Source organism: Geotrypetes seraphini, chromosome 3 (genome assembly GCF_902459505.1).
Source record: "Geotrypetes seraphini chromosome 3, aGeoSer1.1, whole genome shotgun sequence".
Lineage (NCBI taxonomy): Eukaryota > Metazoa > Chordata > Amphibia > Gymnophiona > Dermophiidae > Geotrypetes > Geotrypetes seraphini.
Window position 1 is genome coordinate 351,380,389 of NC_047086.1, and position 24,130 is coordinate 351,404,518.

General features: G+C 46.4%; 1 protein-coding gene across 3 annotated transcripts in view; it reads right to left on the minus strand.

Annotated features, from left to right (window-relative positions):
* PTPN14 (protein tyrosine phosphatase non-receptor type 14) overlaps positions 1-24,130 on the minus strand; it is a 293,466-nt gene that overhangs the window by 102,588 nt on the left and 166,748 nt on the right. For all 3 annotated transcript variants that reach the window (XM_033935552.1, XM_033935553.1, XM_033935554.1), the window contains exons 4-6: positions 19,165-19,262; positions 7,633-7,700; positions 1,071-1,141 (exon numbers count right to left, since the gene is read on the minus strand). In XM_033935552.1, coding sequence (XP_033791443.1) covers positions 1,071-1,141; positions 7,633-7,700; positions 19,165-19,262 — 237 coding nt within the window. The remainder of the gene's footprint in view (positions 1-1,070; positions 1,142-7,632; positions 7,701-19,164; positions 19,263-24,130) is intronic.

A 24,130-nucleotide genomic window follows, 5' to 3' on the forward strand; every position in this document is an offset into this window, starting at 1 on the left:
TTACAAATAGGAGTTACAGTGAATGCGCTTTGAACAGCTCAATGATAAGGAAAGAGAAGGATAAAGCCCGAACACTCATATATAATTAAAACAATGTCCCAAAAAGCTGTTTTAGTGATTGCATAAAAGTTTTCCTAGGCCCTCTATTAGAGAATGACACGGTGACAAAATTCATCACCGTCCCCGTCCCCGCGGATAACCGCGGGAAACCATCTTCATGTCATTCTTTAAGGAGAGAGGGAAGAATCAGAGTATGAATGGCCACAACCACTGACCCACAACCTTTGCTTTGAAGAATGCTGGTGTAGAAGGACTGAGGTTGAGATAGACACTACAGAATGACAGTCTCTGGTATCCAGAGCAGATATTGTGATGTCATAATGCCTCATTCCACCAGTGCCTAAGAGCCAATCACATCAGTGATGTCACAATGGCTTCATTATCCTTGGCTCACATAAGAATCAGAGTATGAATGGCCACAACCACTGACCCGCAAGCTTTGCTTTGAAGAATGCTGGTGTAGAAGGACCGAGGTTGAAATAGACACTAGAAAATGACATGGGATTATTTCCCGCGGTTATCCGCGGGGACGGGAACGGTGATGAATTTTGTCACCGTGTCATTCTCTACCCTCTATCTCTCCTTGACACACCCAATAGTTTTTCTGTTTCATGCAAACTTAGGGAAGACTGAAGTGGGGAAGAGTGTGGCGCAGTGGTTAAAGCTACAGCCTCAGCACCCTGGGGTTGTGGGTTCAAACCCACGCTGCTCCTTGTGACCCTGGGCAAATCACTTAGGGCTCCTTTTACTAGCACTAGATGCCACGCGCACTAGATGCTAATGCCAGCATTGAGCTGACGTTAAGTTCTAGCTGTGTAGCATGGGGTTAGCGTGTGCTAATCTGCTGCGCACCTTAGTAAAAGGAGCCCTTAATCCCCCCATTGCCGCCAGGACAGACAGGGAAAAATGCTTGAGTACCTGAATAAATTCATGTAGTCCGTTCTGAGCTCTCCTGGGAGAGCGGTATACAAAAATGAATAAATAAATAAATGTCAGCATTTGACCTTTACCTATGTGCTTTGTGCTCCAGGGCCACCTTCTGAGTGAGCTCCTCCAGAAATGCTTCATCTTGGGCCCAGTCCTAAAAATAACATACATGACAGCCTTACATGGTATGAAGGAAACTGAGAAACAGGCACATCATCAGGCAATCGCCTAAGGCAAAGGCTTCTTGGAGGCGGCAAAGACCTGCTGTGGTCAAAGCAAAATAATAGATCCTGACAGCCAAACAAACTCAAAGAAACATCAGCATGTACTTTTACCCAGAAACCCTCGGATTCTACACACTGTGCCCAACTTTGTGGGTGTGCAAATAAATTGACTAATGAGAGTAGAGAATGACACGGTGACAAGATTCATCACCGTTCCCGTCCCCACGGATATCCGCGGGAAACCATCTTCATGTCATTCTTTAAGGAGAGAGGGAAGAATCAGAGTATGAATGGCCACAACCACTGACCCACAACCTTTGCTTTGAAGAATGCTGGTGTAGAAGGATTGAGGTTGAGATAGACACTAAAGAATGGCAGTCTCTGGTATCCAGAGCAGATATTGTGATGTCATAATGCCTCATTCCACCAGTGCCTAAGAGCCAATCACATCAGTGATGTCACAATGGCTTCATTATCCTTGGCTCACATAAGAATCAGAGTATGAATGGCCACAACCACTGACCCGCAAGCTTTGCTTTGAAGAATGCTGGTGCAGAAGGACTGAGGTTGAAATAGACACTAGAAAATGACATGGGATTATTTCCTGCGGTTATCCGTGGGGATGGGAATGGTGATGAATTTTGTCACCGTGTCATTCTCTACTTGGGAGCTAAGAAACAATCGTTAATGTTAATTGGCAGTCTTAATCTGCATGGCGCATCTTGCTGCACACTCTTCGATAAAGCATGGCACCTAACTTCAATCCTGCCTATCTGAAAAGGGGGATATGACCAGGGGTATGCCAGAGGCTTAAAAACCTTGCGTGAATTTACAAAATTCAAAGAGAAGGGATAGAAAGATGCGCCCACTTTTATTCATAAAGGAACATATTAAACCACAAACGCCCTTTTGGGCTTGATTCTGAAAGTGTCAGCTGATACATGTCAATCACCAGCAGGCACTGCATCCAGAATTGAATTTATTTTTTTTTTTATTAAAAAAAAAGGTGCCTTAAATGTAGGCCAGCATTTTAAAGGCCTATTTTTAAGGTGCTGATCTCACGTCTACAGAGGTGCACAGGGACGCCTAAAGCCATTTCTGGAACAAACCACCCTCACACCGGCCTTAGGTGTCCATAGGCGTTCCTATGCATCTCTGTAGGAGCAAGACAGGCACCTAAGAACGGTGCCTGTATTTTTTTTTTTAAACGTGCATTCCAAATAGTTCATTAGACGGCAGTAGGATGCCTACCACCAACTTTGGGACACAGTTTGGAGAATTTGTCCCTACATGATAGATATCAAATCCTAATAAAACTAGAAGACTTGGAAATTTACCTTGCTTTTTCAAGTGTTTCACTGATTGGACCCCTGAGGAAGGCGCTTAGTCATCGAAACACTGGCTGTGTTGGGTGGTTTTAAATGTTCCTCTATGAATAAAAGCTGCCGTTTTACTTCACCTCCAGAGGAGAAGCATCTTTCTATCCCCTTCACTTTGACTTTATTGGCCTTATAGTGGGGACATTTCCTGTTCTTTTTTTTTTCTATTAATTTTTCTATAAATTTGCCTGAAGCATGCATAAGTTGGGTGCCAGCATTTACTCCTATTTTTTTTTAGCATGCGTTAAGTACAAGACCCAAAAGTTAGGCGCCAGATCCACGCCGAATGCTATTCTACTACGGATTCGCTTCCATTATAGAATAGCGCTCAATTTCTGCAAAGAGCTATGGATTATTATTGCATTTAAAACGTGGCAGTAATCTACAGTTCAATGCAAAAATCTCCCCCCTTCCTGTCAGTGTATGAATAGGGATTGGATCACAGCCTAAAAGGAAGGGGGGCATTGTTCAAAAAAGTTGTAGGGTCTGCATCGCCCCAACACCATAATTCCCTGATGTCTAGTGGCAGCTCCATTCTCTCCTGGGTGTTCAGGATGTAAAGCAAAGCAACAAGGAGGACAGGCTAAAGAAAAAGACAAGAGAAACACCCAGAAATGAGCTGCATCCTTCTCTCTTCTACAAGTCACTTCAGAGCAAGACTTATGCATACGGACAGCTTAAATGTCCTAGAAAACAAGGACAATGGTGGGATCAGCTGACTAATGGAATCTTTACAGGAAAATGGAAACATGGCAGGGGAAAGACAAACAGGGAGTCCAGAACACAGAGATGACAGGGGGGACAGCACTGACTCTTATCCACTTCCGGAGGCTCAGTGCAGGTTTCCTGTCTCTCACATTTGTATATTGCCTTGGCTAACAATCTTTGCCAACTTCATTGTTTTCACATCCAAGTACAACACAAATATTTTAAAATGCTTTTGCAAAGTTCTGTGCAAAATGTGGACTGAGCTCTGAAGAAATATTTCCTGGACAGTACTGTTTGAGTGATTCTTCAGAGACCATCACGGCAGTGATTTGCTTACTCTTCAGTGCTTCTTGTACGTCACCACTTGGGGGGGGGAGGGGAGGGAGGGAGGAAGGGTGGATGCGAATGTAGCATGGGGGGTGAGGAGGCAGCGAGGGGGCTGGGAGGAAAGGAGGGTACCTCCTACCCTCGCTTTGTCACTGGTGTCCATGTCAAACTGTCCACTGTAACTTCCTGGGTAATTGCCACAGTCTCTTGTAATGTAATCTAACCCTGAACTGAATAGGTAAGGGCGGAACAGAAAACCTGATTAGCATAACATAATATAAGAAATGTTCCTGATTTGTTACGAGTGACCTAAGTTAGAAGAAGTTTTTAGGCCTTGAGGCTGAAGGTTTTGACTAAGTGGGATATTTATTTTGAAATGAGGAGAAATTAGGAGAACTCAGACCCCATTCTCCTACCCACCACTCAAAGGCACTCGTCGCAAAAAAACTATATGATAACCTCCTAGCAATGCAAGCAGCAAAACTTGAACTCTCCATCTCCAAATTGTTAACCACAACATCTGACCTCAAAGCATTCCGAAAAGAAATCAAAACACTTCTATTCAAAAAGTATATTCAATCAACTTAACCTCCCCCTCTTCCTATCCCCTCTGTAATTTCCCACGTATTGCCCACTCCTCTGGTACCATCTCTTCAACGCCCCAAAAAGTAACCTGAAACCCATTTAATCAACCTGAAACCTAATATCTTCTACCTGAAACCAGCTATCTACCAATGTAATGAAACCGGATATTTTTCAATGTAACGTAACCTGAATTATTTCCCAATGGAATGTAATCTGAATCCTCAATACGTAACCTGTACCAGCAATTTTCCAATGTAATGCAACCTCCTGGAAATGTCCAGCTCTCTTCCAATGTAATCCGCTTCGAACCGCAAGGTACAAGCGGAATAGAAATCACTAATGTAATGTAATTGTTTTGTCATTTTTGAGTCCAATTCATATTTGTTCCTGAAGCCGAAACAATGGCTGGAATTTTTGATTGCTAAGGAAGTCCAGTAGTTTCTAAGGCTTAACCATAGGACATTAACCTAACGCTGTTTTTTTACAAAGCTGCGGTAGAGGTTTCTACCATGGTCTGGCGAGATAAATGCTCTGACGCTCATTAAATTCCTAAGAGCCCTGCAGCCCCATGGTAGAAACCTCTACCGCAGCGTTGTCAAAGGATCCCTATATTTTTTCCCCTTTATTCTTGTGTAATCTAGACTCTCCCATCGTGGGCTAAAGTATAATGTTTAATATTTCCTCTTTACCTTTAATATATTTGATCTTTTTTTTCATACTACTGTTCATGCATTTCTCTGAATATATGTGGTAAAAGTTTCACAAACTAAAAAGAAAATTATCCCTGCTCCAAGTTATGCGTAAGTGTTAAATAACTGTATGTTTGGACCCAAGCTTTGGAAAGGTGACTGAAAGGGGAGCTGTGCTTACATAGCTGGTGATTAAAACCTCCTCAAGAATCAAAATATTAAGGGCTCCTTTTACGAAGGTGTGATAGGGCCTTAGCGCGCGGAATAGCGTGCGCTAAATTGTCCTGCGCACTAGCCGCAACCGCCTCCTTTTGAGCAGGCAGTAGATTTTTAGCCAACAGGCGCTATAGCGTGCGCTAATCCGGTGTGTGCGTTAAAAACGCTAGCGCACCTTCATAAAAGGAGCCCTAAGAGTTTGGGAGCTTGGCTCCTTAACTGGTTTGCCTGGAATGCCCAGTATAATGAAATTTGGAACTTATACATGTATTGTCAGCATGTGTAAGTTGTAAAATCTGCCATGTACATGGATAAGTGCTGACGTTTAAACATGCGGAGTGATGCTACTCTTTTTTTATGTGTAATTTGATGAAATGGCTGTTGCTGCTCTATGTGGCAGTAAATACACGTGTTTCCTGTGCCTTTATATATATATATATATATATATATATATATATATACACAGTGGTACCTCGGTTTATGAGTGCACCGGTTTGCAAGTTTTTTGCAAGACGAGCAAAACATTTGCAAAATCGGTGCCTCGGAAACCGAGCATGGCTCGATTTATGAGCACCCCCCCCCCCCGCAATCCGGCACCCCCCCTGCCTCGAACCAGCACCCCCCGCCACAATCCGACCCCCCGACACGATTGGGCACCCCCCCTGACACAATTGGGCACCCCCCCCCGCTGCTTCTTACCCTCATCTGGGCACTCTTGAAGATCGGCCTCCTCGTCTGCTGGGCCTTGAGCATCTGAGCATGCTCAAGGCCTGCGAGTTCACGTTCTGAACGTGAACGTGAACTCGCAGGCCTTGAGCATGCTCAGATGCTCAAGGCCCAGCAGACGAGGAGGCCGATCTTCAAGAGTGCCCAGATGAGGGTAAGAAGCGGTGGGGGGGTGGGGTGCCCAATTGTGTCGGGGGGATGTCGGATCGTGTCGGGGGGGGGTCGGATCATGGCGGGGGGGTGCCCAATCGTGGCGAGGGGGTGCCCAATCGTGGCGGGGGGGGCAGATCGTGGCGGGGGGGTGCTGGTTTGAGGCAAGGGGGGTGCCGGATCGCAGGGGGGGCCTTCGAGGGGAGCAATGCCGGTTCTCGGGGGGGGGGGAACGCATCAAAGTGAGTTTCCATTATTTCCTATGGGGAAACTCGCTTTGATAAACGAGCATTTTGGATTAAGAGCATGCTCTTGGAATGGATTATGCTCGTAATCCAAGGTACCACTGTATAATAAAACGCTAGGCGCGCAAGCGCACTCTTAGCCCGTGCTTCCCTGATCCGTCGCGCTGTGCCGGCAAGATTGCACATGCGTGCTTACTACGTCACCAGGACTCGTGGAGCATCGGCTGCAGGAGGAGGGCTTCGAGGCGAGGTGGCTCGGGCTGCGAGAAGACGCGGATGGCGGTGGAGGGAGCGATCGCAAAGTCCTGCCTTCGTAGTTGAGGAGCGCTAAGTTGAGGGGGGGGCAGGCAGGGGAAACGTGAGATCCACCTCTAATACGTCGCTGGGTGTGCTGTGACCCCCTCGCGTCCGGCCTGTTCCGCTAGACGCACAAAGCATGGGAAGGCCACGAAGCTCAGAAGTCAAATGATCTGTATTCCCATGGAGAGGACATTTACTCTCCTAGGAAGTGATCGATGAGAAGATATAAAGAGCAAAGTGCACCACGGTAAGATGGGCATCCATTTAGTATCAGTGTGGAGGAGATTCTGACAATCAAAGTACTTACAAAGCACAGTTTCTGTGCATTCATGAAGCCAGCCTGGCATAATATAGGAGGGGGGAAATATAGCTATATTTATGAAGAGCATAACTCAGTGTCTGTCTACTGCTCGCTGAATAAATCCTTTAAATTGATTAATGGCCAAATTGAAATATATAAACTATGGGGAGTAGGGAAGAGGTGCTGCTGCACAGGGAAATGGGGTGGGGGAGGGAAATGCTGCTGCACAGGGAAATGGAGGGGGAGGGTATGCTTTTGCTGCTACTGCAGAGGGAAGTGGAGTGGGGAGGGAAATGCTGCTGGTGAGGAAAGGGGGCTGGGGCTGAAAGGGAAAAGAAGGGGGCTGAGTGGGTAAAAATGGGTTTGGAGCTGGGGCTGAAAATAGGGGACATTTGAGGGAAGGAGGCTTTACTAGCACCCGTTAATGTAACGGGCTAAAAAAAAACTATATATATATATTTTATAAAAAGCTCAGTGTTCAGCTAGCTTTTTTTTTAAAAAAAATACTTGTGCCCTTATATGCTCTTTTACAAAAAGCTCAACATTTAGCAAGCCTTTTGTTAAATACCTTGCATATTTTGAATGGCCTGAATTGGATATCCCTACTTCCTATCTAGACAACTTATACAAAAATCAGCCTTCCCGCACACAAGATGTCCGAGACCAATTGTAAAGCACTGACTGTTTCTGGCACCAGAAATTGCTCTGTTGTTTCTAGATAGCAGGGCAAGTCAACAGCCCATAACTTACCTAAATATTAATGAAAGAGGGTGCAAAAATAGAAATACAACTCACCACTGGAAATAACACGTATTCCCGGAGAAAATCCTGAGATTCATAATTATTATAGTCTCCAAAATCCGCTGAAAAACAAAAAGGTTATAATTCGTTAGCAGTGCACAAAGTTAAATGACTGTGAAACTTTTACAAGAAGACATGAGTCTTCTATTTCAGTGCTCATCAATATTTCTGTGGCCGCAGAAAGTACGCGGCCCCCGCAGAGCTGCAGGACAATGACATCTTTATGATGTGCCCGCCCAGGTCATCACTCCAAATGCAGGTTTCACAACCAGAGTTAGGAAGCCCTGAGCTATTCTAGCCTAGTCCTGAGGGATAGTCAAGGAGTTCAGACAACATGTACACAAACTCTTTCTCACCAGATTTAGGAAAGGCATGACAATATTCTTGAACAATTTAATTCCTTCTATCATACCACACATTCATCACCGTTGGTCTATATATATATATATATATTTTTTATATCAAGCTGGGACTTGTGATGCACCATAGAGATTGCCTTCTTGTCTTATGAGAGGATGGACCTTCTCTCTATATTCAGGAGAAACCTGCCAGGACTGCTAAATTTCAGGGCTTATTTGACTGAGTCTTACCCCCTCTTCTACGAAACCGCGCTAGCGATTTTTAGTGCAGAGAGCCGCGCTGAATGGCCCTTGCTGCTTCTGACGCTCATTGATTTCCTATGAGCGTCGGGGGCAGCGCGGGCCATTCATTGCGGCTCCCCGCGCTAGAAACTGCTAGCACGGTTTCGTAGAAGAGGGGGTAAGGGTGGTGAATGACTGGCTTGTTTGTTTGTTTGTTTTATTTTTCTGATCTTTGTGGGTTCTTTTGATACTAATGTTTTGATGTTTTCCCTAAAGTAATTTCTTCTCTCTTTTCCTTCTTTTTATATATCTCTCTGTCATATAAGTTAATATTTTTCTTAAGTCCTATGGTTAGATTGTGAGCCCGTTTGGGACAGAGAGGGAAGTTCAAAGTACCTAATTAGATTATATGTAACTCGATTTGATTGTTTGTTAACCGCTTCGAAGCCTGCGTGGTGATTTAGCGGTATATAAACTCTGCATCAAAATTAATTAAATTAAATATTTTGTAGCAGGTGCTTTGAAAGGTATGTTTATGCTTATTTAAATCTTTATTTACCGCATATACAACCAAAAAGGATCAAAGCAGTTTACAATATAACTCAATTCAAATTATGAAAAGAACTCCATTTAAATAGAAAAGAAAAAAAAATAACATTTCTAATACATAATATCCTATAATATCCAAATTAATACATGAAATTCATTAATTAATACAAATTTAAAAATGATAAAATATAGACTTATAAAAATTTATAAATTCAGACTGCAGTCCCAAATTCATCTCATCTTTAAAAAGACAAGTTGAAAAAAATGTGCCTTTAAATGTCTTTTGAAATTTTGAAAAGATTCCTCCTTTCTCAATTCTACGGGCAAGCTGTTCCATAATATTGGGACTTGATTTAAAAAATGCACAATTTCTAGTCGAGGCCAGATGAGCCTTTGAAATATGGGGAACAGCTACTCTGTTATCTTTCAAAGATCTTAATAAACGCCTAGATGCATAGAATAACACCAAGTTAGAAAGATATAACGGTTGTAACTCAAACAATACTCTATGTGCTAACATCAAAATCTTAAATTTGATCCTAAATTCCATTAGTAACCAGTGGCATTTCAAATACAAAGGAGTCACCTAATCAAGAATATGTGCAGGGCCTAACAGCTGATTTGTAGCATTTTGTACTGTTTGTAAGTGTTCCTGCATATACTAAATTATCATAGTCCAATTTAGACAGTACAAAAGCATGAATTAAAGTATGTAACGATTTTTCATCCAGAAAATCTCAAATAGCTCTAAGCTGTCTTAATGCTCCAAATTCTTATGACATTACAAGCCCTATTCCTGGTTTTCTTGCATACCACAAGTAACATCAATGCCTGACGGTAGGGTATTATAAGTTTTTCTCTGGGGTACTATGTCCAGAGGGTTTAGTTTTTGCACATACTATGACAGTTTTGAGATTCTGTGCAAACTGTATGTGGTTTAAGAAACAGCTAAGAACAGTTATTTGTAGATTTCTATACACTTCCCCCTCCGTATTCGGGTTTGGCCCATGTGCCTCAGGCCGTGCCCCCAGGTGGGACCTAAGGCTCCAGGGCCTATTCTGATTGGCCCACGCGCCTTAGGCCCCACCAGTAGGCGGAGCTTTAGGACGGATGGGCCAATCCGGCCTCATTCCTTCGTTGGCTGCCTGCCGGACAGGCGGGTTTGGCTCCCGTCTGTCCGGCCAACTTCCAAAGGTACGGGGAAGGGGGGTGGGGGGGTCGTGGGGGTCGGCCAGGGGGGTCGCGGGTCGGCTGGGGGACGGGCGGAGGTTCTTGGGGGGGGGGCGGTCGTTGGGGGGGGGGGGGGGGTGGCGTCGAGGGCAGGAGGGCCTGGGATCCCTCCTGCCCGTAATGTAGTGCGGGGTGGGGTTAGGGGGTCGCCGTGGCCAGGAGGGTTTGGGCTCCCTTCTGGCCCAACTACACAAAGGTACGGGGAAGGCGGGTGCGGGTGTCGTGGGGGTCGGCCAGGGGGGTCGCGGGTCGGCTGGGGGACGGGCGGAGGTTCTTGGGGGGGGGCGGTCGTTGGGGGGAGGGGGTTTGCGTCGAGGGCAGGAGGGCCTGGGATCCCTCCTGCCCGTAATGTAGTGCGGGGTGGGGTTAGGGGGGCGCCGTGGCCAGGAGGGTTTGGGCTCCCTCCTGGCCCGATATTGTTGGGGAGTCGGCGGTCCTTCGGGGTGAGGGTGCGAGTGGTCCTGCCGGGGGGGGGGGGATGTATCGGACGTCGGGGGGGGCATCAGGCTTTCAGGATGGGGACAGACCTTCAAGGGGGGACAGGACTTCAAGGGGGGACAGTGCACGGAAGTCAGGGGGGGTGAACGGAGAGTCGGGACAGCGCACGGAAAGTCAGGGCGGGCGAAAGGAGCGTCGGGCATCATGCGCGTTATATGCCTGAGCGCGGTATAGAAAAGTTTTGGTACATATCATCGTGATTTCTGCGCGCTATACCCCTGTGCGCGTTTTACACAGGTGCGCGTTATATCCGCGAAAATACGGTATTTGTCCTTGTTAAATTATAGCTGCCATTTAAATGCCCAGTTCCTCATTCTCACATCAGACCAGATAGTACAATTATAAAGTGTGTCAACTGTATTCATTGTAACCTCTTCACCCAGAGAGTGGTAGAAAACTGGAACGCTCTTCCGGAGCCTGTTATAGGGGAAAACACCCTCCAGGGATTCAAGACAAAGTTAGACAAGTTCCTGCTGAACCAGAACGTATGCAGGTAAAGCTAGTCTGTTAGGGCACTGGTCTTTGACCTAATGGTCGCCGTGTGAGCGGACTGCAGGGCACGATGGACCACTGGTCTGACCCAGCAGCGGCAATTCCTATGTTCTTATGTTCCATAAAGCTTACTTTATAAAACAGAGTCCCTATTAGCTCAAAAACATTTTGGGCTACCAGGGTGACATGACCAGAGTCAGGAATAGGAAGTGTGAAGGAATGGGATGAAAATGAAAAGCCACATATTGTCAGATCAATATTTGAAGTCCACTCCTGGCAACTATCCAGATAGCAGCATTGACTATCCGGGTAGAATGGGTGGCACCACCATTTTTCAGGTATCATCGATATTCAGTTTTGCTGTCTTAGCTTTACCTAGTTATTTGGGTGTCTGAATATCAGCACTACCAGAATAAATTTTGCATCCACCCATGCTCTGACCTCCTACAGCCCAACATCATCTGGAAAGCACCGGAGCAGCCAGTCAGGTGGAGCAGGCCTCATCCAAGGCAAGACAGATCCTAGGTTGCATACACAGGGGTTTCGTCAGCTGTAAGCCGGAAGTCATTATGCCATTGTATAGATCCATGGTGAGGCCCCACCTGGAATACTGTGTGCAATTCTGGAGGCCACACTATCGCAAAGATGTGCTGAGATTGGAGTCGGTTCAGAGAATGGCCACCCGGATGGTCTCGGGACTCAAAGATCTCCCGTACGAAGAATGGTTAGACAAACTGCAGCTATACTCGCTCGAGGAGCGCAGAGAGAGGGGGGATATGATCGAGACGTTCAAGTATCTCACGGGCCGCATCAAAGCGGAAGAAGATATCTTCTTTTTCAAGGGACCCACGGCAACAAGAGGGCATCCGTGGAAAATCAGAGGCGGGAAACTATGAGGTGACACCAGGAAATTATTTTTCACTGAAAGGGAGGTTGATCGTTGGAATAGTCTTCCACTGCAGGTGATTGAGGCCAGCAGCGTGCCTGATTTTAAGGCCAAATGGGATCGACACGTGGGTTCTATTCGCTAAGCAAAGGTAGGGGAGGGTCATTAGGGTGGGCAGACTAGATGGGCCGTGGCCCTTATCTGCCGTCTATTTCTATGTTTCTAGTACTATCTGGAGAGTGCTTCACTAAATTTTGTTTGTTTGTTTTTTTTTTCCTTTTTAACATTTGCTTTTAAATTTATTTTATTGACTGTAAACCATCTAGATATGTCTTGATGTACAGTATATCAAGAAAATAATAAACTTGGAAACTTGCTTCTGAAAATAAGGGGCCAGATCTGGTTAGTGAACTTATTTGTATAACAGGTGCTGCTATGGCCATGCATTAAAAAAATATTGATGAAATATTCAAAATAACCACACCCAAGCATACAACTTGAAAATAAAAAAAAAATGAGTATAGTACAAGGAAAAATTATCTAATCTAATCTTTGATTTTTTTTTTTATACTATTCATCCCAACAGGAGAGCTCGACTCGGTTAATAAAATATTAATAAAATTATACAGGAGATTAGAACAGAAACTATGGGCCTCTTCTATTAAACTGCACTAGCAGTTTCTACCATCGGGAATGGTCCGTGCTGCTCCCGACGCTCAAAGAGTTCCTATGAGCGTCGGGAGCAGCGCGGGCCATTCAGCGCGGCTCTCTGCGCTAAAAACTGCTAGCGCTGTTTAAAAGAAGAAGGGGTACATCTCATAGGCCAAAATTTTATCTTTTATGATTGATTATTTGAAAAAGAAGGATCATTAGTACATTTCTGAAATAAATATGTCTTCAGTACTTTACGAAAAGTGGGTAGATGAGAGAGAACTCTAATCATAGAAGGAAGGTCATTCCAAATTTTTACGAATAAAAAAGAAAATGATCGACAAAAATTGGCCATAGTTTTTATTCCTTTAACAGTTTATATTTCTGAGTGCTCCTAGAATTAGAGATTTCTTGTGAATTAAATGAGACAGGAACCAAAGGAGAAAACCATCATATAGGATTTTGAAAATTACAGTTGCACATTTAAATTGTATCCTCCAGTAAACAGAAAGCCAGTGAAAGGATCTCAGTAAAAGTGTGACAGCATCATATTTATGTTTACCGTATATCAGTTTAGCCGTATTCTGGATAAGTTGTAGCCTTCTCAAATTACATTTACTTAAACAAGCATAAAGCGAGTTGCCATAGTCCAACTGAGGTAAAATAATGGCCTGAACCAAAACTACAAAATGTTGCTGAAAAAAACAAGATGACATGCTCTTCTAAGCATCTTTAAACTGAAAAAGCATTTTTTTAGTAACATGATTAATTTGATTAGATAATGAGAGTGAAGAATCCAGAATAAAACCCAGAATTCTAGATGAAAAATCAATTTTCAGTGAGTCACCAGAGGCTAACAAAATCAAAGGAAATAATTTTCACATTGCTCTAAATTAAAGTCCACAATTGGGGCATGGAGCATGTAGTGATCTCATCTTTATGGGGACTATCCTTGATACAGCTAATAGCGAAACACAAAATGATGTTGGATTTGCTATAGACGTAAATGAGTTTTTCATAGAAATGAAATAATTATAACCAATGAGGAGGCTTGCTACAGTTAGTTCAAACTATACATGAAAAAGACAGTTTGAGTGTAACCGCTGAGGTCATTACATATTGAGTCAAAATGATATATGAATATGAAGATATTTAAGACAAATGAAGTTGCATTGAAATGCTACTGGAAGATGAATTATTTATTTATTTATATATAATTGAAAGAAGATACTATATGAGTGTGGCTTAGGTTCTGGACTGGTATGCATAATTTACATAGGACCAGATTCTATAAATGGTATGCATAATTCTATAAATCTATAAATGGTATGCATAATTCTATAAATGGTATGCATAATTTACATAGGACCAGATTCTATAAATGGCGCCTAAGCATGCCTAAACTGTATGTACCACTTGGCGTGGTTGTCAAACCTCTAGGTCAGGGGTGCCCAATACGTTGATCGCGATCGACCGGTAGCTCAGGAAGGCAACGTGAGTCGATCACAGAGCCCATCCCAGGCTCCGTAATAGACTCGCGTTGCCTTCAAAATCTACCGGCCGATCAGCCTTCCTCTCCCCGATTGCCTGGTGAAGACAGCTTCACTCCCTTCCACTCACTCACTGCCCTCTTGCCCACAAGCAAATTGAACTCAGGCTGCGGGGCTTTAACACTGCGTGTGCTGGCTTCCCTTCTTCGAAACAGGAAATTATGTCATTCCTGTTTCAGAAGGGAAGCCGGCGCGCGCAGTGTTAGAGCCCGCCCCCCCTGCCTGGGTTCAGTTCCTCTAACAACGCGTGCAAACTCCGGCCTTGGGGCGCGACACTCTGGTAGCTGGCTGCAGCCGCAGACGCGTCTCGCACGGCCACAGCAGCAAGTATTTGGACTGCCGAAGGGGCAGGACGCGGCAGCCATGCTCTGAGCGTCGCCTTCCCTCCCCCGTGGAACGTTTCCGTTCGTGTCCGCCCCCGAGGAGAGCACCGCCGAACATAAATAGATGAGTGCTGTTCTCCCCACATATTTTTCTGTCACCTTCTCCCGCTCCAGCATCTCCAGAGCCAGAGAAGGCAAGTGGTTGCATCCGTTTCTTCACTGGGGTTTCTCCAGAAGGCAGGGCAAGTAGGGATTAAAAATAAAACAAAAAATATTATAATGCATTTATATTGCTTGGCCACTAGCTGGCAAGTCTGAGAGGCCCAAACCGGACATTATAACTGTGGGGTGATGCCGCCCTTTACCTCCAGCCTGTCTACCAAACATGGAGGCGGCAGCAGACGCACAGTAAATGCCACGGGCTTCCAAGAGAAGGGAAGGAAAAGAGAAACCAGACCATGGAAGGAGAGAGAAGGGAAGGAGACAGATGCTAGACTAGGGGCGAGGAAGGAGAGAAAATGCCATATAATGGAGGGGGGAGGGAGAGATAGAAGAGAAGGAGAGGAAAAAGATGCCAGGGCATGGGGGGAGGGACGGGAAATTAAGAAGACAGATGCCAGACCAGAGAGAAAGGAAGGAGAGGAGATGCCAGAGCATGGCAGGGGAGGAAGAGATAGAAGGAAAGGAGAGAGATGCCAGGCCATGGGGTTGAGTAGGAAGGAGAGGAGGCATGAAGAGAGAGAGAAAGAAAGGGCAGGGAGAGAGCAAGAAAAAGTTTAGGGAGGGAATGAGGTCTGGAGGAGAGGAAGCATACAGGCTGAAAGAAGGGAAGAAATATTGGATGCACAGTCAGAAGAAGAAAGTGCAACCAGAGACTCATGAAATCACCAGACAACAAGATAGGAAAAATGATTTTATTTTAAATTTAGTGATCAAAATTTGTCTGCATTTATATCTGCTGTCTATATTTTGCACTATGGCCCCCCTTTTACTAAACAACAATAGCGGATTTTAGCGCAGGGAGCCAATGAGCATCGAGAGCAGCGCTGGGCATTCAGCGCAGCTCCCTGCGCTAAAAACTGCTATTGTGGTTTAGTAAAAAGGGAAGGGGGGTATATTTGTCTATTTTTGTAAGGTTGTTACTGAAGTGACAGTGCATAGAGTCATCTGCTTTGACCTCTTTGAAAAAAATCCCAGAATAGGAATGATAATTAACATTTTCTATGCGTACAGTGTGCTTTGTGGTTTTTTAAAATTTTATTATTGGTAGATCATTTTGACTTGGTCATTTTAAAAGTAGCTTGCAAGCCCAAAAAGTGTGGGCACCCCTGCTCTAGGCGCTACTTATGCTCCTAGAGGTAGGAGCCGTTATATTAGGCCAGGTTTTACTTGGCCTAATTTACTGGTGCCTAACTCGGATGCCTAGCAACGCCTAAGTCCACCATGCTTATTGTCCACCCCCTAACCACACCTATTAAATTTGCAGATGACATTATACTGCTTCAAGTTGATAAAACATATGCAAACTGTGAAAAATTGCAGGCAGCCCTTTAGGAAATTGGAAGACTTGGCATCTAAATGGAAGATGAAATTTAATGTGGACAAATGAAAAGTGATGCACATTGGGAAAAATAACCGAAATCATAGTTACCAGATGCGAGAGTCCACCTTGGGGTTTAGCACCTAAAAAAAAGATCTAGGTGTCATTGTAGACAATACGATGAAACCGTCCACCCAATGTGCGGTGGCGACCAAGAAAGCATACAAGATGCTAGGAATTATTATAAAAGGGATGGTTAACAAGACTATGAATGTTATAATGCCTCTGTATCGCTTCATGGTGCGACCTCACTTGGAGTATTGCATTCAATTCTGGTCACCTTATTTCAAGAAAGATATAGCAGAACTAGAAAAGGTTCAAAGAAGAGCAACCAAGATGAAAAAGGGGATGGAACTCCTCTCATGAGGAAAGACTACAAAGGTTGGGCTCTTTAGCTTGGAAAAGAGACGGCTGAGGGGAGATATGATTGAAGTCTATAAAATCCTCAGTGGTGGAAAATGAGTTCAAGTGGACCGATTTTTTTACTCTGTTAAAAATTACAAAGTCTAGAGGACACCCGATGAAGTTAAAGGGAAATACTTTTAAAACCAATAGGAGGAAATATTTTTCCATTCAGAGACTAGTTAAGCTATGGAATGCGTTGCCAGAGGTTGTGGTAAGAGCAGTTAATGTATCTGGTTTTAAGAAAGGTTTGGACAATTTCCTGGAGGAAAAGTCCATAGTCTGTTATTGAGACAGACACGGGGGAAGCCACTGTTTGCCCTGGATCGGTAGAATGGAATGTTGCTATTATTTGGGTTTTTGCCAAGTACTAGTGACCTGGATTGGCCACTATGAAGAGAAGCAACTGGGCTAGATGGACTATTGGTCTGACCCAGTAAGGCTATTCTTAGGTTCTTATTTTTCAGATAGGTGTTAGGCGTCAGAGAGTGCTTTGACTTAGGCCAAACTCTTATCTGTTAAGTTTTTCTTATGACTGGATGAAAATTGGTGGAGTCAATTATCACACCAATTAAGCCAATTTTTTTTTTTTTTTAAAAGTTACATGCGGATTCCAAAGTTAGGCGTTCTTAGGCATCCTTGATTAGGGCACCTAGCGGCACCCAATGTAGGCATGCTGTACAGAATCTGGCCCATAGTGTATAAATGCAAGGGACGTATACATGGAAGGAGCATGGGTAACTTACGCACAGTACGTTATGCGCATCCTTGCTACATTCATGTGGCTGCAGTTAAGCCAGGTTTATGGCTCATATAGCTTTTTATATTAAATTTGTTATCCGGCATTACTATAAGTTCTAGGCAGCTTATGGTAAAAGAAGCTGAGCATACTCAGGAATCCAGACATCATATGAATTAATCAAAAATTATCTTACTTATCTGACACTTTTTTTTTTTTTTAATAGAAACATTTTAAAAAGTTTTCTAAACTTATTATATTGAGCTGTTTTTCTTAAGATCAAAGGTAAAACATTCTAATGTTTTGCTGGCAAAAATCTAACTTATATCTAACTTTGTCCTGCTAGGATACTGAAGAATTAAGAACTGTCTACAGTAGATGACTCAGTGTAATATTTGTGGTGCCAGTAGTGGGTTACGCTAATATTCTATCACTAGAGTTTAAGCCCGTCTGTCTGTCTTTCTGTGTCTCTCCCTGCCCCTGTCTCTTTCTTCCTTTCTTTCTGTCTCTCTCCCTCCCACTGTCTGTCTGTCTTTCTGTCTGTCTCTGTCCCTGGCCCCCTTTGTTATGTCTGTCTGTCTTTCTTTCTGTCTGTCTCTCGCTAGCCCCCTGTTTGTCTGTCTTTCTTTCTTTCTCTCTCCCTGCCCGCTGTCTTTCTGTGTGTCTGTCTTTCGTTCTCATGCACTGCCTACCTGTCTTTCTGTCTCTCTCCATGGCCGCCTTCTGTCTCCCCCCTCCCCAAAGTAAACCAAGATTGCTCCCTGGCCCCCTTTTCCTCCCCCCCACACTTCCCTGTGCAGCAGTAGCAGCATTCCACACACCCCTCGTCACACACACACTTATCTATGCAGCAGTAGCAGCAACATTTTCCCTCCTTCCCTGTGCAGCAGCAGCAGCAATAGCATTCCTCCCCCCCCTTCTCTGTGCAGCGGGGTAGCAGCATTTCCCTTCATCGTTTCTGGCCGGATCCCTTTCTGAAGTTATTTTTGAGTTCAAAGTTGTCACTGCCACTCCTCTCACAATCCGCACCTGCATCGGAAGCCTTCTCTCTGACGTGACGTCAGAGAGGCTTCCGACACAGGTGCAGCTCGTGAGAGGAGTCACAGCGGCAGCTTTGAACTCAAAAATAACTTCGGCAAGGGACTGAAGAATAACTTCAGTAAGGGAGCTGGCCAGACCATGGGCCACAGAATAGTACTTGGGGGGGCTCCAAGTTTCAGATCGCTGTGTTAGACAGAGTGAGAGTGGGAGTCGCTGCCGTGGTTGCCGCCTTCGTGCATCCATGCTTAAGGTGCCTCCACATGTGCAGTAGAAGAAGCCAGCATCGCCAAGGGAGGGTGATGGGGAAACCACTGCTGGCTCCTTCTACTGCACATGTGTGGCATGGAAGCACAGATCACAGATGCAGGGATCACGAAGATTGAAGTGCGCATGTGTGCTAAGGGTTTTATTATAGCAGATGGAATCTGAGAACCTAGATGCCATTATAAAATAGGCTCCCAATGCAAGTCCTGGGGTGAGTGGTGTAGTAGGGGGGGGCGCAGTCTTGGTGGGGGCATGGGCACCTCTCCGCCCCCCACCCCACTCTCATGTCCTTCCTTCCCTGCCCCCCCATACCTCTTTAAAATCTTCGCCAGCGCGAGCAATTACTCTAGCCTATTGCTCACACCAGCCTGGTTCTCTCTGAAATCACTTCCAAGTCACGGAGCCAGGAAGTGACATCAGAGGGAAAGCCAATGCCAGTGTGAGCAGCAGGTTGGAGAAGCTGTTCGTACTAGCGAAGATTTAAAGAGGTACAGGGATGGGAAGGCAGGGCACAAGTGTGATGTGGGGGAACGGAAGGAGACTGGGGGGGTGGTGCTTCCTAACTTTACTACACCACTGCCCGGCGGCACCTGAACTGAGGTGCCCAGTTGTAGAATTACCCCTAAACCCTTTATGAAAGGCAGCCCAATATCCAAAACAATTACAGCTCCCATGATACCCTTGCTACCACAAGAAAAGTGGTATATAATGTATTTTTACCTTGCACAGCTAAACCAGCTAGCTTGATTCCTTGATCTACCGAGGAACGTAACCTGCCATCAAGAACATCCTTTTTCACTTGGAGATAATACTGATATCTGCAGAAAGAGAAGAGACACCTGGTGATTACTAGGCTCCAATTGGATTGTTACGTTCTAATAAACGCCACCCCCTCCCAACTATCTTCCCATTGAACCGAACTGAACGCAGAAAGCACATCCATTTTTACATTACTTTAGGCAAGCAAGGCTTTTGTTTGTGTCTGCTCAATTTAACAATGTTTCAGCAGTTTGATGGCGCTTCCAGCTCATTTGTCACTGAAGCAACACTCCTGTTATTGTTGAGTGCTACTCAGGTGACATCATTATCCACCTGTCCATCTCAGGAAGGGCTGTGGCTCACTGGTAGAGTTGCTGCCTCTGCACCCAGAGGTTATGAGATCAAATCCCTGTGCTGCTCCTTGTGATCCTGGGAAAGTCACTTAATCCTCCAGTGCCCACCACTTTGAATGCTAAAGCCACAAAAAGGCGGTATATAAGCCCTCTTTCCCTTTTTTTGTTGTTGCAAAACATTTTGGTTCTCCTGTTTCTCCTCCACTTCATTTCTTGGCATCTTAATTCATTTTTATATAGGAACATACCAGCATAAACTCAAAGACAATACATAAAGACATTTCAAAATACGATCCAGTTTAATGGAATAGCAGCTCAGGATAGCAGGCATCCGCTTTGTTTTCCCAATGGTTACATCTTCACATTTCTTTCTCCTCTCTTGTTCTATCGTAGTTAGTACCGTATTTTCGCGGATATAACGCGCACCTGTGTAAAACGCGCACAGGGGTATAGCGCGCAGAAATCACGATGATATGTACCAAAACTTTTCTATATCGCGCTCAGTCATATAACGCGCATGATGCCCGACGCTCCTTTCGCCCGCCCTGACTTTCCGTGCGCTGTCCCGAATCTCCGTTCACCCCCCCTGACTTCCGTGCACTGCCCTGACTTTCCGTGCGCTGTCCTGACTCTCCGTTCACCCCCCCTGACTTTCCGTGCACTGTCCCCCCTTGAAGTCCTGTCCCCCCTTGAAGGTCTGTCCCCATCCTGAAAGCCTGATGCCCCCCCCGACGTCCGATACATCCCCCCCCCCGGCAGGACCACTCGCACCCTCACCCCGAAGGACCGCCGACTCCCCAACAATATCGGGCCAGGAGGGAGCCCAAACCCTCCTGGCCACGGCGACCCCCTAACCCCACCCCGCACTACATTACGGGCAGGAGGGATCCCAGGCCCTCCTGCCCTCGACGCAAACCCCCTCCCCCCAACGACCGCCCCCCCCCAAGAACCTCCGCCCGTCCCCCAGCCGACCCGCGACCCCCCTGGCCGACCCCCACGACACCCCCACCCGCCTTCCCCGTACCTTTGTGTAGTTGGGCCAGAAGGGAGCCCAAACCCTCCTGGCCACGGCGACCCCCTAACCCCACCCCGCACTACATTACGGGCAGGAGGGATCCCAGGCCCTCCTGCCCTCGACGCAAACCCCCCTCCCCCCCCAACGACCGCCCCCCCCCCAAGAACCTCCGCCCGTCCCCCAGCCGACCCGCGACCCCCCTGGCCGACCCCCACGACCCCCCCACCCCCCTTCCCCGTACCTTTGGAAGTTGGCCGGACAGACGGGAGCCAAACCCGCCTGTCCGGCAGGCAGCCAACGAAGGAATGAGGCCGGATTGGCCCATCCGTCCTAAAGCTCCGCCTACTGGTGGGGCCTAAGGCGTGTGGGCCAATCAGAATAGGCCCTGGAGCCTTAGGTCCCACCTGGGGGCGCGGCCTGAGACACATGGTCGGGTTTGGCCCATGTGCCTCAGGCCGCGCCCCCAGGTGGGACCTAAGGCTCCAGGGCCTATTCTGATTGGCCCACGCGCCTTAGGCCCCACCAGTAGGCGGAGCTTTAGGACGGATGGGCCAATCCGGCCTCATTCCTTCGTTGGCTGCCTGCCGGACAGGCGGGTTTGGCTCCCGTCTGTCCGGCCAACTTCCAAAGGTACGGGGAAGGGGGGTGGGGGGGTCGGGGGGGTCGGCCAGGGGGGTCGCGGGTCGGCGGGGGGGGCGGACGGAGGTTCTTGGGGGGGGCGGTCGTTGGAGGGAGGGGGGGTTGCGTCGAGGGCAGGAGGGCCTGGGATCCCTCCTGCCCGTAATGTAGTGCGGGGTGGGGTTAGGGGGTCGCCGTGGCCAGGAGGGTTTGGGCTCCCTTCTGGCCCAACTACACAAAGTACGGGGAAGGCGGGTGGGGGTGTCGTGGGGGTCGGCCAGGGGGGTCGCGGGTCGGCTGGGGACGGGCGGAGGTTCTTGGGGGGGGGGCGGTCGTTGGGGGGAGGGGGTTTGCGTCGAGGGCAGGAGGGCCTGGGATCCCTCCTGCTCGTAATGTAGTGCGGGGTGGGGTTAGGGGGTCGCCGTGGCCAGGAGGGTTTGGGCTCCCTCCTGGCCCGATATTGTTGGGGAGTCGGCGGTCCTTCGGGGTGAGGGTGCGAGTGGTCCTGCCGGGGGGGGGATGTATCGGACGTCGGGGAGTCGGCCGGGCAAGAGGGCTTGGGCTCCCTCTTGCTCCGATCGTGGATGCGGGTGTGGGTGGGAGCGCGTGCGAGCGGTCGTTCGGGGTGGGGGTGCGAGCGGTCCTGCTGGGGGGGTGAATCGGGCGTCGGGCGGGGTGGGAACTATGTTTAAAAACTTTTCTATACCGCGCTCAGGCATATAACGCGCGAGGGGTATGCGCGGTAGGTAAAATCGCGTATAACGCGCGCGTTATATCCGCGAAAATACGGTAATCATGCTATTCTAATTATCTTAACATTAAATATTGCTTTAAGCATTGCAGGATGATTAAGGCTGCTATTTGCAGGTAGCCTTTATGAACATCTATTTAGGACAGATCCCTTCCTACCTTCAATTCAGGAAGTCTATTCTATTCAGGAAGTCCTTCTATTCTCACTTTAATCCAGGACCTGAACTCTATTCTGTCTGATCCTTGATGTTACCGTTATGAATCTTACTAATCTTATGTAAGCCGCAATGATTCCTAGCAGACAAATGCAGGGTATAAGAAACTGTGTCTGAATTCAAGAAAGCGTGGGATAGGCACATGAAATCTCTTAGAGAGAGGAAGAGATAATGGTTACTGCGGATGGGCAGACTGGATGGGCCATATGGCCTTTATCTGCCATCATGTTTCTATTCTGGAAGAGGTGGTGGAGACGGAGACTGTGTCGGAATATGGTATGGTATGGTATTTATAAAAGGTAAAAATAGATATATATGGAACAAGGAAAGGGGAGTATGTTATGTGGCCATGAAATCTAAAATATTTTCAGTGGCCGGAGAGACCTTACGGAATGCTTTGGTTGGACAGTTGAGGCTATGTACAGACTGCCCTAAATTCATGAAATTATTAAAAACTCAGTCGTTTGTTGACTCTTATATGTAGAGTCTGCAGCAAGTTCCATTTGTCTCACTTTTTGGAAACATTATTATGCAGGATGTTCATTATTGCCTGCTTGTAGGCTGCAGAAAATAATGTTAAAATGTAGATAACGGTGGTTCGATGTCATTTTAGGGCTCCTTTTACTAAAGTGTGCTAGAACTTTAACGCACGGAATAGTGCACACTGGCGTTAGTTCTAGAAACGTAGTGTGCGGTGTAGTGCGTTGTAATTTCCTGCGTGCGCTAAAAACGCTAGTGCACCTTAGTAAAAGGAGCCCTTAATTTTATGAATGTTTGCTACTTGAAAACCGCTTAGAGCTTAGGCGGTATACAAATTTTTTAAATAAAATAATAAAATTAATATTTTCTAGCTAATGAGGGTTCTTTCAAGAATATTAAACATTGGTCATTCCAGAGTGCAGGTACTGCTGCCAATTATTTTTCCAAATGAAAAGTCATCAGCGCAGAAATGGCACAGATTAGAGTGGAAAGTTCACAACAGACAAGAAGAAAGATGAGTAGAGTATTAGGGGATGTGGCGTTCTCGCCGAGAATCTCAGAAAGAGGCGGGAGCCAGAAGGCATTGAGCATGAGCAGATGCTCAAGGCCCAGTCCAGAAAGAGGTAGGATCTTCGGGCACCGGAACCTCCTGTGGGTTGATGCTGCATGCTGGTGCCAGATTGGGGGTAAGCCTTCAGTTTGGGTGGGCAGGGGATGCCGGTTCGCTCGAGGGCAAATTTGTTGTCTACTCATGCTATCAAGAGTAGTCCTGGCTCTCATCTACCTTGTGGACGTTGTTCCATGTGTGCTAATACTATCACCGCGTCTTGCTGGCGTGATCCTCATACCCACAGGGAATTTCAGTTAAGGAGTCACACCACTTGTGAATCACGGTGGGTTGTGTATGTCATCAACTGTCCCTGTGGGTTATCTTACGTAGGTCGCACATGCAGAATGATCAAAACCAGGTTGACGGAACACAAGAGTAGACTTCATCAGGCTGTCGAGTCAGCTCCTATGGTTTCCCATTGTTTACAATTGGGCCATGAGTTCCAACATTTAACATGGATGGTGTTGGAACAGATTCCTGATACCTACAGAGGGGACAGAATGACACAACTCCAATTGAGAGAACAATATTGGATTTTCAAGCTTGGTACGGTCATTCTGGGGGGTCTCAATGAATGTGTGGAGTGGAATACCATTGTTTGATCTTTTGGTGACTCCTCCTTGTTTTTTCTTTTTCGTTTTTTATTGGTTGAAAGTGTTTGACGTCATTTCGGATCTGCTTTTAAGCCCGTTCAGTTGCCTCTGCGGGCTCTCCTGCTTCCCTCCCAGCCGCTTCTGCTCCAGCCGTATGATCCTGATGAAGGGTTTCACCCGAAACCGGTTGATCCAATGACTATTCTGGTCTCCTGCAATTTTCATTGACTTCATTTGGCTCGTTTTAAAAGCTAAGTTGGCTGTGGTTTCATTTTGCATCTTGGGGATCAGGC